This window comes from Mobula hypostoma, chromosome 10, assembly GCF_963921235.1.
Source record: "Mobula hypostoma chromosome 10, sMobHyp1.1, whole genome shotgun sequence".
Taxonomy (NCBI): Eukaryota; Metazoa; Chordata; class Chondrichthyes; order Myliobatiformes; family Myliobatidae; genus Mobula; species Mobula hypostoma.
In genome coordinates, this window is record NC_086106.1 from 102,394,263 (window position 1) to 102,410,774 (window position 16,512).

Consider the following 16,512-nt stretch of genomic DNA (forward strand, 5'->3'; position numbering starts at 1 on the left):
TTAAATCGACCTGTGCCGCATAACCCTCGTTTTATCTCCGCTCCATCTCACAATACGGCAGATATATTATTAATGTAGATTAAAATGTCTTAATGTGTTTAAAGAAAACGCGAACAGTAAACAGTTCAACTTTCCTCTGGGATTAAAGTAAACCCCCTTTATTGGCTTCAATTAGGAATGACTTCATTATTTTAATACGTTTAAGCTGCTCTCCACGATCCTACTTGCCGCAGCTGGTTGTGAAGTTCTACAACATTAATACACAGCACTCAATACAAGAGTTACTTACCTATTTGGACATTGCTGGGGAAAGCACTCAAGGCTGCGCGAAAAAGCACGTTGAGTATTAGGAAGACAGACTGCAGAAGGTTTGGTCCCATTTTCTGTCTGATTTCAATTCCTTAAAAGCGACCTGGAAAAGGCAGATACACTGCGCTGGATATAAATCCCGCTATGTCCCTCTTTCCTCCTCCCTCCCTCTTCAAACGTTTCAGATACAACGACTGAGCTGGGCGAGGGGTAAAAATATTTTGCCAGAGGAAAATAGGACTATTTCACACTGGCAAAGATGGTGGTGAAGTGAGGAGCGGATCTGAACATGCGCCTCCAATTGGAGCGGCGGGGGAATATTGATCAAAGTTGATCTGACGTTGAATTAAGCAGCATCTCTTAACATCGCTGCAACTGCAGAGCGGGGCTGCAAAGCACAAGTCCTGTGCTAGCGTTGGTAGACTGCGCGGCACAGTGAATGGAAAACACAGCTCTCACGTGTGCTTAAAGCATTAAAGAGACATCGTCGTCTCTTATTTTTAAACTACAATGCAAACAACTCAAACCTATCTCGGACCAAAATAGTATGTAGTTTGATTTCTGTGCCATACAAGCTGTATAGTACACGAGGAGACCATTCGGTTTTATGCCAGTGAAGGCGTTGAAAGATATAACGGTAAGATTTCACCTTTTTTGATACTTTATCCTGAAGAATCAGTATTTAGGTTATTTTCACAAGAAGAAAAATAAGCAAGACCCCAAAACAAGCCCATTGCGCTCAATATAGTCAAATGGCTCAATCCCATAGTACTTCATATTCTCTTTCAATAAAATAAATCAAACGTGTAATTCAGGTGTATCAATTATTTGTTTGAAGATTTAAGCACAACTGTTTGCTTAACACAGGAAACCTCACACAGATCAATAACAAGCAGAATTTGACACTAAATTACTTCAGAAAACTTTAGGACAGCTATTGAAAATCTTGGTTAAAGTGGTCATTTTAAGGATCACCTAATATATAAAGAGAGATAGAGAATTGGGGGGGGGGTGTGGATTCTGGAACTTCAGGACCCAGCTAACTGCAAGTACTTTGGGGTATAGGAGCAGGGATTGGCCACTTGGCTCTTCAAGCATTCTCAACTATTCAGTACCCCAATGGCCAATCTGATTGTTGGATTCATCTCCACCTTCCTGTCCTTCATCTTTGACTGTATACACCATGGTCACAATGTAGTGATTATAATTGGAAGTGCATAAGGCATATTGATGTGGTAGAGGTGATATTACTGATAGTCTGCAACCTAGGTTAATGGTCCAGAAGGCAGGAGCTCAAAATCCACACAGGCACAGACATAGGATCATAAGATACAAGAGCAGAATTAGGCCATTTGGCCATTGAGTCTCCATCATTTCATCATGATTAATTTTCCTCGCTGCCACGATCTCCTGCCTTCTCCCAGTATCCCTACATACATGCCCTGACTAATCAAGAACCTCTGCCTTAAATATACCAAATGACTTGGTCTCCATAGCTACTTGTGGCAACAGATTCCATAGATTCACTGTGTTCTGTCTGAAGAAATTCCTCCTCATCTCCATTCTAAACATTTTAGATCTCCTTATGCCCTACAAAAGTTCTATGGTTTAATTTTGTTGTTCCAGATTAAAGCTGGAGAAATCACAGAGGGCTGGAAGACTGGAAGGGAAAAGTCAGAGTCAAGTTTCATTGTCATTTGCGTGAGTACATGGATGTGGTGACGCAGTGAAAAACTTAAAGTGGATTGAATTATATAAGCAGTATTTGCAAGGAAACATCAACTCAACATAATTTTTAAACAAAATTCAATTATAACAAAATAAAGTCAAATTTAGTGCAAAGAATTGCTAAATTGTGGTGATTAAAGTTTTGAGGGTCACTTCATTGAATAGGGTGAAAGCAGTTAGCTGCTCTCGAACCAGGTGTGTCCTCAGGCTGCTGTGCTTCTTGCTCGAAGGTAACTGTGGAAAGATTCTGTGGCCCAGATGATGGGGTTGTTTGATGGTAGGTGTTAATTTTTTGAGTTAATTGGAGAGATTCGTAAGGAGCACTGAGAGTTTTAATAGTGAGATATTGAAGACTGGAAGCAGTGTAGAGACAACAAACATGGGATGTAGGCAGGTTCACGTATTATAGAGTTTTATTTATTTATTATTGAGATGCAGGCCCTTCTGGCCCTTCAAGCCCAGCAGTCCCTGGATTTAATGTTACCCTAATCACAGGACCAATGAACCTACCAACCTGCACATCTTTGGACTGTGAGAGAAAACTGGGGCTCCAGAGGAAACCCATGTAGTCACAGGGAGAATGTTCGAGCTCCTTACAGGCACTGGCAGGAAATGAACCCAAGTCATCTCATACTGTAAGGCACTGTGCTAGAAACAATACCACCGTTCATCTTAAATGTAGTCAAGTTGCAGAAAATGTAAGATCATTGGAAAGTGTGAGATATATTGGCCTAATGCAATCTGGAAGTAGTAAAACCTTGGTGAAGAAGTTTGGCAGTAGGTGAATTAAACTGGGGTAGAGATAGGTGACACTTCAGAAGCAGAAGGAGGCAGATTTGGATGGTGTGAAGATATAGAGCAGAGAAGTTAGCATCAGATTGAAATACAAGGCTAGGAATAGGGTGGTTCAGCCTTAGTTGTCAGCTAAAGAGTGAAGTTCATGCCAAGGATAAAAAAATGTATATTTTTAATCATTTGAATATTTATTGGGAGAAAATCACTGCAATTCCAGATATAGTGGAAAAAAAAACAGAAATGCTGGAAACCCCTAACAGATCGGGCAGCATCAATGGACTTCACCTGTCCTGCTGAGTTACAAACACAAGAAAATCTGCAGATGCTGGAAATCCAAGCAACACACACAAAGTGTTGAAGGAGCCCTGCAGGCCAGGCAGCATCTATGGAAAAGAGTCTAAGTTTCGGGCTGAGACCCTTCATCAGGACACTCGGCTCGAAATGTCAACTATTTATTCTTTTCCATAGATGCTGATGGGCCTGCTGAGTTCCTCCAATGTTCTATGTGTGTTGCCTTTCCTGCTGAGTGTTCCCAGCAATTCTGCTTTTATTTCATATTTTTTTCAGTGCAGTTTTCCCATTGATTTTTATTTGCTGTTCTAGAACAGGAAATTCAACCTGGCAAATCTAATTTCAAATGATGTGACCAAAGAGCTATAGTAATATGGGTGAGGAATAGGTGGGAGTCATGAATTGATACTTGGAGAATTCTAGAATTGATATTACAGTTTTAGTGAAGTAACATGCCACAAATGTGGATAAAGGTAGTTTCCAAAAGGAAGAAAGAGTTATTATATTGCACTTCTTTGCTGAGGCTTGGGTGTGTGTTTTAAAAAAACCCATTTGTTTGATGGGACAAGTGCATAATATTGAGATAGTAGTGCAGAATTTATAATATATATGTTGTGAAACTGGAACAGTTAACAATCGTGCTTTGTGACCAACATCTTATTTTAGTGGTATTGATTACGATTTCCCAAGCTGCTTCCTTCATTTAGGCTGATTTTTTTGTTCTAAGGTGTACGAGAGGTTCTGATTGTACAAAGGGGGAAATTGTCATTGAGGTTCCTGTTTGTTTTAGTAGCAGATAAAATCATTTTTAAGCACTTGGATTCGTTTTGATAAAAAGGATTAAAATTATTTTTTGTGCCAATGAATAAAATTGGTATGACTTTTCAAAATATGCCTGAGCACTTGATTTCAATGTGTAATATTTACAGTTGTATTGGATTAGTACCTAACAGATAGCATATGACGCAAGATGTGTTAAAAGACAACAAAGACAAATGTGCTTGGCACTTCAGATGATCATTGTAAAGAATAATTCATCTAAAGTAGGATGTCCATCTGAAATAAATCGGTTAACGGAAAAAAAGCCATCACAATTTGTGATTCTGCCAGGGCACTACCAAGAGTTGCACTAACTGCAAGACACTAACTTAAATATAGCACTTAGTCCATGGAAATAGGTCATAATATGTACTGATATTATATTACTAGGATGTATCCAGAAATACTTGAGTATCACATCTGTTTCTAAAAAATTGGTAACTGTGATTTTATCTGTTGAGTTCTGTACATTGAGTTCCCATTCACAAAGGTTATTCATGTAAAAATGAGACCATAAAATATCTGCAGTGTTATTTTCATGTATTAAAGTTCAAAGTACAAACTTCAAAGTAAGTTGATTATCAAAGTACATATATGTAACCATATACGACTCTGAAATTAGTTTTCTTGTGGGCATTTACAGTAAATACTTCGAAACACAATAGAATCAATGAAAACCCTAATGTGCAAAAGATGACAAAATGTGCAAATACAAAGATAAAACAAATAAATAATAAATATCAAGAACATGAAATGAAAGGTCACATATGAGATGCACATAAAGATCTTAGCTCACTCTTGTTCCTTAAAATACATCACTTTGTTCTGGATCTTTGTAGTTTTCTGCTTCAAGGTCTGTGGAGCCCCGACCATTTGATATATTTAAGTTGGAGCTACATAAATATATGATAGATTGAGGAATCAAGGGTTATGGGGAACAGACACAGAATAGGAGTTGAGGCTTGTGTGATCAGCTTTGTTTATATTGAAGGCCTACTCTTGTGTCTTCTTTGACAACCCTTTCAGTTGCCTGTCCTAACACAATTTTACATGGCTTTACATCAAATTTTGTTTGATGCTTCTATAAAACATATTAGGACACATTACGATGATGAATGTACCACACAAATGCAAATGTTAATTGCTTCTATTGAAGATACATGGTGCTAAACAGAAAACAATTTTCCTGTAAGGAAGTCATCTTAGAATGAAAAAGTAAACTGCATACTGAGCTTCTGACTGGTATAGATCAGATGTTCCCATATTGGATTCACATTTTTCAGTGGAGACAATGCCTAGGGTTCATTAATGGCTACATGGAGCCTAGATTATAAAAGAGAGAGAAAGATTAGCTTTAGGTTTCAGGTTTGTATTACAAACTGGAAACTGTTGTTGGTAAATGCACATGTAAATGCAGAGACAATTTGGCCGATAGTGATATTTTGCACATTACTTGACTCCTTTCAGTATTTCAAGGACTAGCAAGTGAGCTGACTTGTTAAGGGTGAGGGAGTGGGACTGAGCAGTGGTCTTGCCCAGACGTGAGGATGCTACCACTAAGTGGAGATTAATTTTAACTTTTAAAAACTTTTAAGTACAAAGGATGTTTGTATGCAGTTAATGTTAGAACGCAGGGGCTGTGTGGGTTTTATCTTCAGAGCAGGAATTTATTTTAGTTTTCAAGTAACTTTTATATCATAATTTGATCTAAGATATTAAGCTAATAACTTTCCAGAAAAAGGGTGCAAAAAACACTTCTTAAAATATAGTTCCACTACAAAATGACAGCAGTACCTACAAAAGACCAAGATAACATGTCTGAACAACTGGCGTCCTGTCGCACTCACCTCAATAATAAGTAAATGCTCTGAGAGGCTGGTCAAGGACTACATCTGCAGCTTGCTACCACCCACACTAGACCCCTACAATTCGACTACCCATGCAACTGATTGACACGTGACACAATAGCCACAGCTCTACACACCGTCCTTGAACATCTGGAGAAGAGGGATGCGTATTTGAGAACAATTCAGCATTCAACACCACAATTTCCTCCAGGCTCACCAAGAAGCTCAGAGGCTTTGCTTTCATCCTGCCTTGTGTAGCTGGATCCTGGACTTCCTGTCAGATTGCCAGCAGGTGGTAAGAGTGGGCTCCCTCACCTCTGCCCCTCTGACCCTCAACACAGGTGCCCCTTAGACCTGTGTCCTAAACCCCCTCCTTTACTCTCTGTATACCCATCACTGTGTCACCACCCACAGTTCCAATCTGCTAATTAAATTGGCTGACGACACTACACTGATTGGCCTAATCTCAAATAGTAATGAGGCAGCCTAAAGAGAAGAAGTCATCACCCTGACACACAGTGGTGTCAAGAACGCAAGCTTTCCCTTAATGTCAGAAAAACAAAGGAGCTGGTTGTGGACTACGGAGGGAATGGAGACAGGCTAGCCCCTACAGACATCAGTGGATCTGGGATTGAGAGGGTGAACAGCTTTAAGTTCCTTGGCATAAACATCACCGAGGATCTCATGTAGGCTGTACATACCAGCTGTATGGTTAAAAAAGGCACAGCCGAACCTCTTTCATTTCAGACGGTTGAAGAAGTTTGGTATGGGCTCTTAAATCCAATCCTAAGAACTTTCTATAGGGGCACAACTGAGAGCATCCTGACTGGCTGCATCACTGCCTGGTATGAGAATTGTACTTCCCTCAATCGCAGGACTCTGCAGAGAGTGGTGTGGACAGCCCAGCACATCTGTAAATTTGAACTTCTCACTATCAGGACATTTACAAAGACAGGTGTGTAAAAAGGGCCCGAAGAATCACTGGGGACCCGAGTCACCCCAACCACAAACTGTTCCAGCTGCTACCGTCTGGGAAACGGTACTGCAGCGTAAAAGCCAGGACCAGCAGGCTATGGGACAGCTTCTTCCACCAGGCCATCAGACTGCTTAACTCATGCTGACATAACTGTCTTTCTATGTTATATTAACTATCCTGTTGTACATGCTATTTATTATAAATTACCATAAATTGCACATTTAGAGACGTAACGTAAAGATTTTTACTCCTCGTGTACATGAAGGATGTAAGTAATAAAGTCAATTCAATTCAATTAGTAATGACAGCTGAATTGGAGATAGATGAGTAAAGTAAGTACTTTAAATTTCAATAGAGAAGTAGAGGCACATTAAAATAGTAGAACATTTCAAAGCAGTGCCAAGGTAAGGAGAGATGAAAGGAAATAGATATGAGAGATGAGTGTATGGATGGTACATTGTTAAAGTGTTTGTGCACATTGTGCTATTTACTATTGTAATTTTGAGTGATTTCAATAATAAATACCAACTTTATTACCAACCTATTCACTTGGCTCATGAACTAAAACTAACTGAAATTGCATAGGAACAAATGAATTTTCTTGAATGAATTAACTATTGGTATAAGTGACTGGAACGAGTTGCACATTGAAGAAGATGGAATATCATTCATCAATGTGGTGAAGTAGGGGTAGGTTTACTGAAAATATTGATCAACATAAATATATTATTAATAAGGTGTATTTCACAATGGATTTGGTCCATCACGTTTGGCACGAGAAACAGGTCATTTGGCCCAAAAAGAGTGGGCTAGTGTTTACAAGTCCACGTGCGTATTCTTCTATTGCCTTTCATTTCATGTATATGTCACTTTTCTCTTTGAAGACATCTGAGCTATTTACCTCAAGCAGTACCAGTGGTAACAAATCACAAATTCAGCTGCGATAAGGTATAGTGCAGTTTTGATACCTTTTTTTGACAGGAACCATCTAGGTTAGAGGCACCTCAACACAGAACTAGGAAGATTCAAGGAATTGTTCTAAGCTATGAGGTGATAGATAGATAGATATACTTTATTGATCACGAGGGAAATTGGGTTTCGTTACAGCTGCACCAACCAAGAGTAGAGCATAAATATAGCAATATAAAAACCACAAACAATCAAACAACAATATGCAAACTATGCCAGATGGAAATAAGTCCAGGACCAGCCTATTAGCTTAGGGTGTCTGACCCTCCACGGGAGGAGCTGCAAAGTTCGATGGCCACAGGCAGGAACAACCTCCCGTGACGCCCAGTGTTGTATCTCGGTGGAATATGGCCGGAGTCCAACAACAAAAAGTTCAATATCCGGTCTACAAACACGTTCCTCGATCGTAATATGACCAGGATTGCATCATCCGTTGTTAACCAGAACAGTAAGCCCCCAACTCCTTTACGCTTACCGCTCTCAGTGCACTTCCGGTCAGCCCGAACGGTCTGGAAGCCATCCATGGAAAACTTCTGATCGGGTATGTCCTCATGCAGCCCCAGTAAAACACACAACACTGCATTCCTGAAATGTTCTCTGACTCCTGGCTAGCGCCGTCAACTCGTCCATTTTATTATCCACCATACTCCTCTTCTCCATAGGACTCTGTTGTCTTGACCCAGTCCTCTTTCCTCACCTTTGTGATCCCCCTCTGTATCCTCTGTGTGTCTTCCTCCAGATTTCAGCAGGGGTGTTCGGTGATGCTCACTGACTTGAATTGATGGAGAAAAATTGAAAGGAAGCTCACTGATAGCAATGGATCATTTGTCCACAAGTAATTTAACCTGAGTTGTAAACAAGGAATGTAGAGCAATGATGCAATAGGCAGAAGTAAAACTGAAGATCAGAAATAATTTGCCACCTCTTATTGAAGTGATAGGTACATGTAAAACAATTTCAGCAAAAGATCTCATGATGTGCACACTTTTTAAAAATAACACTTGTATGAGTATATAATTCTGAATAGCATAAAATCTTGTAAGCAAGATGCCAATCAAAGTTCACTGGGAACGTAATAATTTTTTGCTCATTCATACCATGGAAGTGTGCAAAGGTAACCAATTAGTTATGCAATGTAGTTTTCAAGGTTAGATTGTCTGCAGTTCCATTCAGTTTACCACTGTGAGGAGCTCAGTGAAAATTTGTTGCAGTGCCACATCCAGAACTTTACAACTCACCCCCCCCCCACGGCGTTTGCATTATATCATTTTTTGCCCACGATGGTTTCATATGAATGGATGTTGGGTGATTAGTTGTTAAATGGCTTCCATAAAGACAAAAGCCTGATCTGCTATTGGACAGCTGAGACTGAACTGAGTATTCTGCTCAAACAAGTTTAAGCTGTTGTACTACTTTTTTGAAATGAGAGTCTAAATAACCTTAACCCTTTCCCTTAATACAATCCTTAGCTTCATTCCCTCTGAGAAAAAGAGTGAAATCTTAAGGATGTAAAATGCGTAAACATGAATGATTCAGCACATACTGGAAATCAAAAACATTGAACAACACATACAAAATGTCAGAAGAACTCAACAAGTCAGGCAGCATCTGTGGAAGGGGATAAACAGTCAACACTGAAGATGGATCTCGGCCTGAAATGTTGACTGTTTATTCCCCTCCATCAGTGCTGTGTGATTTGTTGAATTGCGTGTAAAATGCAATACAGATTTGAAGTAATTTTGTCATATTGATAACATCCAAGCCCTGCAGTAAAAACATGAACTTTTGAACACCGGAGCATACTGTCTGCACCTGCTTACTTAATGAAATTATTAAAAGAGGATATTTTCAGATTCACTTCGTTAATGCTTTTCAGTGTTTTTCCATTCCACTGTGACAGTGTCATTAAAATAGTTTAATTTTGACAAAGATGAACTGCTTATAAAAGGTTAGTGCTAACAAAAATTGTATTACTGAAAGATTAGATGCTGAAATACAACATAAAAAGATAGAAAGCATTTTTAGATAAAGGAGCATAGAAAATTTAATTTATATAGCCAATTCTCAGTATATCACCACCACCTCTCTTCATATCTCTCTTCCCCGGTGACCATCCAACATCTAACCCTAATTCTAATCTATTCTGGTTAGCCTTCCATCTTTTAATATTCATAAATTTGAACTTATCCAAAACTGCTACTAGATTCTAATTTGCAATGTCCCATTCAGCCAACACAGAGGGGTTTGCCAACTTAGACTATAAGACACTGGAGCAGAATTAGGCCATCTGGCCTTTTGAGTCTGCTCCGCCATTCAGTCATGGCTGATCCTTTTTTTTTCTCCTCCTCAAGCTAAGTTCTTGGCCTTCTCTCTGTAACCTTTGATGCCATGTCCAATCAAGAACCTATCAATCTCTCCCTTAAATACACCCAATGACCTGGCCTCCACAGCTGCACGTGGCAACAAATCCCACAAATTCACCACTCTTTGGCTAAAGAAATTTCTCCACATCTCTGTTCTGAAAGGGCGCCCCTCTATCCTGAGGCTGTGTTCCCCTTGTCCTAGACTCTCCCACCATGGGAAACATCCTTTCCACATCTACTCTGTCTAGGCCTTTCAACATTTGAAAGGTTTCAACGAGATCCCTCCTCATCCTTTTGAATTCCAGTGAGTACAGACCCAGAGCCATCAAACATTCCTCGCATGATAACACTTTCATTCCTGGAATCATCCTTGTGAACCTCCTCTGGACCCTCTTGAATGCCAGCACATCTTTTCTAAGATGAGGGGCCCAAAACGGTTCACAATACTCAAGATGAGTCCTCACCAGTGCCTTATAAAGCCTCAACATCACAGCCTTGCTCTTGTATTCTAGACCTCTTGAAATGAATGCTAACATAGCATCTGCCTTCCTCACCACTGACTTGACCTGCAAGTTAACCTTTAGGGTGTTTTGCACAAGGACTCCCAGGTCCCTTTGCATCTCAGATTTTTGGATTTTGTCTCCATTTAAAAAATAATCTGCACATATATTTCTTCTACCAAAGTGCATGACCATGCATTGTCCAACATTGTATTTCATTTGCCACTTTCTTGCCCATTCCCCTAATCTGTCTAAGTCCTGCATCCTACCTGTTTCCGCAACACAGCTGCCCTCCATGAATCTTCGTATCATCTGCAAACTTGGCAACAAAGCTAACTATTCTATCATCTAAATCATTTATATACAGCATAAAATATGTGGTCCCAACACCAACCGCTGCAGAACACCACTAGTCACTGGCAGCCAATCAGAAAAGGATCCTTTTATTTCCACTCACTGCCTCCTACCAATCAGCCAATGCTCTAACCATGTTAGTAACTTTCCTGTAATACCATGGGCTCTTAACTTGGTAAGCAGCTTCATGTGAGGCACCTTGTCAAAGGCCTTCTGAAAGTCCAAATATACTACATCCACAGAATCCCCTTTATCTACCCTACTTGTAATCTCCTCAAAGGATTCCAACATGTTTGTCAGGCAGGATTTTCCCTGAAGGAAACAGAGGAACTTGTATTGGTCTTTGATCCTTGATTTCTAAATTTCCATTATCTCTGAAGTGCTATCTTATGGGTGGAGTGGCAATTATGGACTAAACTTAAATCAATGAAGGATTCTCGACAGTTGTACAGTTAAAGCAAGTGACATAGGAGACAGAAGGGCTTTGCTTCTAGATTAGATCAGTGCCTTCTATGCTTGTTTTGACCATAAAACATGGAGGAACCATCACGAACACCCACAGCCCCTGATGATACTATGATTTCAGTCTCTCAGAGCAGCCTTCAGGAGGGTGAACGCACAAAAAGCATCCAACCCAAATGGGGTACCTGGCCCAATACCAAAGACCTGTGCTGATCAACTGGCTGGGTGTTGACTGAAATCTTTAACCCCTCACTTTGGCAGTCTGAGGCCGATGTTTGAGCAGGCTTCAGGAGATGAACTCACAGAAAGTATCCAGCCCAGATGGAGTACCTGGTTGAATACTAAAGACCTGTGCTGATTAACTGGCTGAGGTCTTTAACCTCTCACTTCAGCAGTCGGAGCTACCCACTGCATCAAGCAGGCTTCCCTTTCCTGCGGTTCCTGAGAAGAACGTAGTGACCTGTCTCAATGACTATCATTCAGTAACACTTTCGTGCACAGTGAGAGAGGTTGGTGATCAATTCCTGCCTGTCAAGTGACTTGGTTCAACTCCAGTTTGCCTACCTGAGCAACAGGTCCACAGCAGATGCCATCTCATTGGCTCTTCACACAACCCTGGAACATCTGGACAGCAAAGATGCACACTGTAGGCTGCTGTATCGACTACAGCACAGCATTCAATGACATCATCCCCTCAAAACTATTCAAAGATCTCCAGGACCTTGCCCTCAATGCCCACTTGTGCAATTAGATTCACAATTTTCCTCACTTGCAGACCCTAGTCAGTTCGGATTGGCAACAACTTCTCCACGATCTCCGTCAGCACGGGTGCACCACAAGGCTGTGTGCTTAGCCCTTTGCTCTGCTCACTTTACACTTATGACTGTGTGGCTGAATCAAAGGTGGTGATTAATGAGTATTTAGGAGGGAGATTGAACATCTGACTGAGTGGTGTCATAAAACAATCTCTTACTCAATGTCAGCCAGACCAAGGAGCTGATTATTGACTTCAGGAGAAGGAAACCAGAGGTCTATGAGCTAAGCCTCATCTGAGGATCAGAGGTAGAGAGTGTCAACAACTTTAGATTCCTAGGTATTATTAGTTCCGGGGACCTGTTCTGGGCCCAGCACGCAAATGCAAATATGAAGAAAGCATGGCGGTGCACCTACCTAAGGAGTTTGGGAAGATTCGGTATGAAATATAAAACTTTGACAAACTTCTATAGATGTGTAGTGAAGAAGATATTGACGGATTGCATCACGATTTGGTACGGAAACACCAATGCCCTGGAATGGAAAATCCTACAAAAGGTAGTGAAACGACCTAGTCCATTCACGGGTAAATCCCTCCCCACCATTGAGCACATCTATGTGAAAGGCTGTCACAGGAAAGCAGCATCCAACACCCAGGACATGCTCTCTTCTGACTGCCGCCATCAGGGAGAAGACACCTCAGAGCTCACACCACCAGGCTCAGAAACAGTTATTGCCCCTCAACTGTCATGCTTTTGAATGAAAGGGGATAACTTTACTTGCCTCGTTATTGAACTGTTCCCACAGCCTCTAGACTCACTTTCAAGGACTCTTCATTTCATTTTCTCAATATTCACTGTTTATTTATTTATTATAATAATAATGATTTCATTGACTCTGTTATGGTTATTACTTTAACCATTTACTGAGTATGCCCACAAGTAAAGGAATCTTAAGGTTTATATGGTGACATACAAGTAATGTGATAATTAATGAACTTTGAAATTCAAAATTCAAGATTGTTTAATGTCATTTTCAATACACAAGTGTAAAGGAGAACAAATAATTGTTACTCTAGATCTAATGAAACAAAAACATCATAATAAGATAAAGAACACACTATTAAAAATCAATATATATAAATACATGAGATATCTTATATCCATAGATTGAGACGTACATAAGGTGATGCTAGCTACAGGAGTCTGTACATTAGGTGATTGACAGGAAATGATAAAGCAGTGGTGGTGGGGGAGGAGTGGAGTGTGTTAGTGGGTGGTGATATTGATCGGCCTGTTGTTTGTGAAAAGTAACTGCTTTGAATCTGGTGGTTGTGGCGTAAGCCTTGTAGATTCCCCCCCCCCCCCCCCCCCAGGAGTGAGCTCATGAGCAGCATAGGTGGGATTCTTCATAATATTGCTGGCCTTCTTCTGGCACCCTTCTGTATATAAGTCCTGGATGGGGGGTAGGCTGGTTCAAGTGATGTGTTGGGTAGTTTTGGTTACCTGTTGTAGAGCCTTCCTGTCTTCTGTACTGCAGTTCCTGTACTATGCAGTAATCAGTATGTTAGGGTGTTCTCTATTGTGCATCTGTAAAAAATCATGAGTCTTGATGTGCATAGTCTAGCTCCCTTCAACCTAGAAAGTAGAGGTGTTGGTGAGCTTTCTTGATTGTGTAGGATGTGTTCTGGGACCGTGAGTGTTGGTACAAGATGCGCTCTCCCATGAGTTTGAAATGGCTTTTAGTTTCCACTGCTGTGCTGCCGATGTATAGGGGGTGTGAGTGGTTTGAGTTCTCCTCAAGTCAATGATCACATTGTCTTGTTGACAATGTGGAAGAGGTTATTTGCCTGGCTCCAGTCCTCGAAGTCTTCCAACTCCTCCCTGTAGACTGTCTCATCCTTGTTCGTGATGAGCCCCGCATTGTTGTGTCATCGCCAAATTGACTATGCGTGAGCTGGAAGCATCTCCTTGTTGGTTGTAAGAGATACTCACCACTCGAAACAGTGATTATTGACAGCTAAACAGCTTCAGAAAAGACTAAAGGACTTAAAGTAAAAGTCTCCTTTCTATAGTCCAGAAAATTGATATAGTATAGTCTCACTAGTTTACTTACAGTTACTTATTGATGCCTTTAAAGTTTAATGTCTTAGATTAAATTTAGGATTCTAGAATGAGTTCACTCAATATCATACCCATGACCTCCTGAAACTTCAGAAACTATGCATTCACTGTGACGACAGAATTGAGATGGAGTTTGACCTTGTATTCTATCACTATGGGTGTAGATTTACTTCTACCTTTATGTGGCAATCACAAGTTTACGTCATTATTGGGGTTGCTTTCAAGATTTGTCAGCAAGATAGCACATATACAAGTATGGAGTTGGTAGTGTGAGCCCATGTGCAAAGCTGATTTGATCACAACGCAGCGACCTTAGACGATGATAATCCAGCTGAATGCATGGAGATGTAGTTTTGAGTAAAGGGAAAATCTTCCAATTGCTCTCTGTGTATATGCATAGTTGTTGATTAATTGATGATAGAATTGGTTTGTGACTCCCACAGCAGCTTTACCCAAAGACATAAAATTCTCCAAACTCGTCAGGAATGTTAAGATTGGGATTGCTAATAGATTTACAGATAGTCTTTTAGTCATGTTCTTTTGCTCAAAGAAAGCAACACATGAGTGGTAGTTTCACAGGATCTCCAAATAGACAGCAGAAGTAAGTGAGGAAACTGCCAGTGGAGAAAGGAATAGGAGAGGTGGAAAGACACTCGCCAGATGGATGCTTCCACAATGCTGTTTAGGAAGTAGTTGGTGTATGAGTCGCTCACTAGAATGAGTAGTGATGTCTGTTGAAACTCTAAAATAAGTGGGTGACGGCTGCATGGGCTGTTTCATGTTTTCTTAATTCATTCATGAAGTGTGGATATTCTGAGAAAATGAACAGGAGTTAATTGCCCATAGAGAAGCAGCTGGTGAGCGATCCACTTGAAATGCTGCATGGCATAGGTGCAGAGACTCCCACTCAGTGATTGAGTTGTGAGGTAAGGGATTTCATTTCAATACCAAGGAAGGAGGGTTACTCACTGTAGAATATTCTGCCTGTATTATGCAGTCACAGGATTTTTGTGCTTGATTGAATCATAAATTCACAGAATTGGGTGTTTCGGTCCCCATGTCCTTACTGAGCTTTTAGCCCATCTATCCTAATCCCAATTGTCTGCATGTGGCCCATATCATTCTGTCTTCCTATTTTAGTCTTTTTATTAAATGCTTCTTAAATGTAATCAATGTATCTGTTTCACTATCTTCCCGGAAAGCACATTTTAGATACTGACTGCTTTTTGAGAGTTTGATTATTTACATTATATATGCTGCTCATAAGTTTATGTCTTGTACCAGATCAGTTAATTTCCTGTTGGCTGGTAATTTGCAGAATGTTGATGATGTTAAGGAGTTGCAGTGGACAATATTCAACGATGTAATGTTGTTAAATGCTAAGGGTTTACACCTTCTTTTCCTGGAGATAATTAATGCTCAGTACCTGTGTGACAATAAAATGACAGTAGTTTTAGACCTCATTACCGAAAATCTTTCCTGGCTGATACTCTGAACAATAACCAAGAGAAAGTCTGCAGGTGCTGGAAGTCAAGGTAATGCACACAGACACAGATACAATGCTGGAGGAACTCAGCAGGCCGGGCAACATCTATGGGAAAGAGTAAACAGTCGAGGATTTGGGCTGAGACCCTTCATCAGTACATGTAAAAAAAAGCACCTACGCTCCGTCCGCCAGAAATAGTGGAATCTCCTGGTGGCCACCCATTTCAACTCTACTTCCCATTTCCATTCCGACATGTCAGTCCATGGCCTCCTCTACTGCCGTGATGACGCCACACTTGGTTGAAGGAACAACACCTATATTCCATGTGGGTAGCCTCAAACCTGATGACATGAACATCGATTTCTCGAACTTCTGGTAATTACCCCCCCCCCCCTTCCATTCCCCATTCCTATTTCCCTTTCTCACCATATCTCCTTACCTGCCCATCATCTCCCTTTGGCCTTCTGTCCTCTCCTATCAGATTCCTCCTTCTCCAGTCCTTTATCTCTTTCACCAATCGACTTTACAGCTCTTTATTTCACCTGTCCCCCTCTCCTGGATTCATCTATCACTTACTGCTTTGTACTTCCTCCTCCCCTCCCTCCACCCTCTTACCCTGACTTCTTACCTCTTTTTCCAGTCCTGATGAAAGGTCTCGGCCTGAAATGCTGACTCTTTTCCATAGCCTTCTGAGTTCCTCCAGCATTTTGCACGTGTTACTATGCCTTAGGAATATG

The 16,512-nt window shown here is 40.7% G+C and overlaps 1 protein-coding gene and 1 long non-coding RNA gene across 8 annotated transcripts in view; one reads left to right on the forward strand and one right to left on the reverse strand.

Annotated features, from left to right (window-relative positions):
* The window catches only part of gria3b (glutamate receptor, ionotropic, AMPA 3b), a 390,090-nt gene extending 389,451 nt beyond the window's left edge, over nt 1-639 (reverse strand). For 2 of the 7 annotated variants that reach the window (XM_063060955.1, XM_063060958.1), the window contains exon 1: nt 290-638. In XM_063060955.1, the coding sequence (XP_062917025.1) occupies nt 290-380 (91 nt within the window). In that variant the 5' untranslated portion in view covers nt 381-638. Of the gene's footprint in view, nt 1-289 lie in introns of all 7 variants that reach the window. The other 5 variants (XR_010019539.1, XM_063060956.1, XM_063060954.1 and 2 more) reach the window with 5 other exon arrangements.
* A 168-nt stretch (nt 640-807) lies between these two features.
* The window catches only part of LOC134353077 (uncharacterized), a 52,656-nt gene continuing 36,951 nt past the window's right edge, over nt 808-16,512 (forward strand). Inside the window, exons 1-2 of the long non-coding RNA XR_010019540.1 lie at nt 808-946; nt 1,936-2,010. This is a non-coding gene — a long non-coding RNA (uncharacterized LOC134353077). The remainder of the gene's footprint in view (nt 947-1,935; nt 2,011-16,512) is intronic.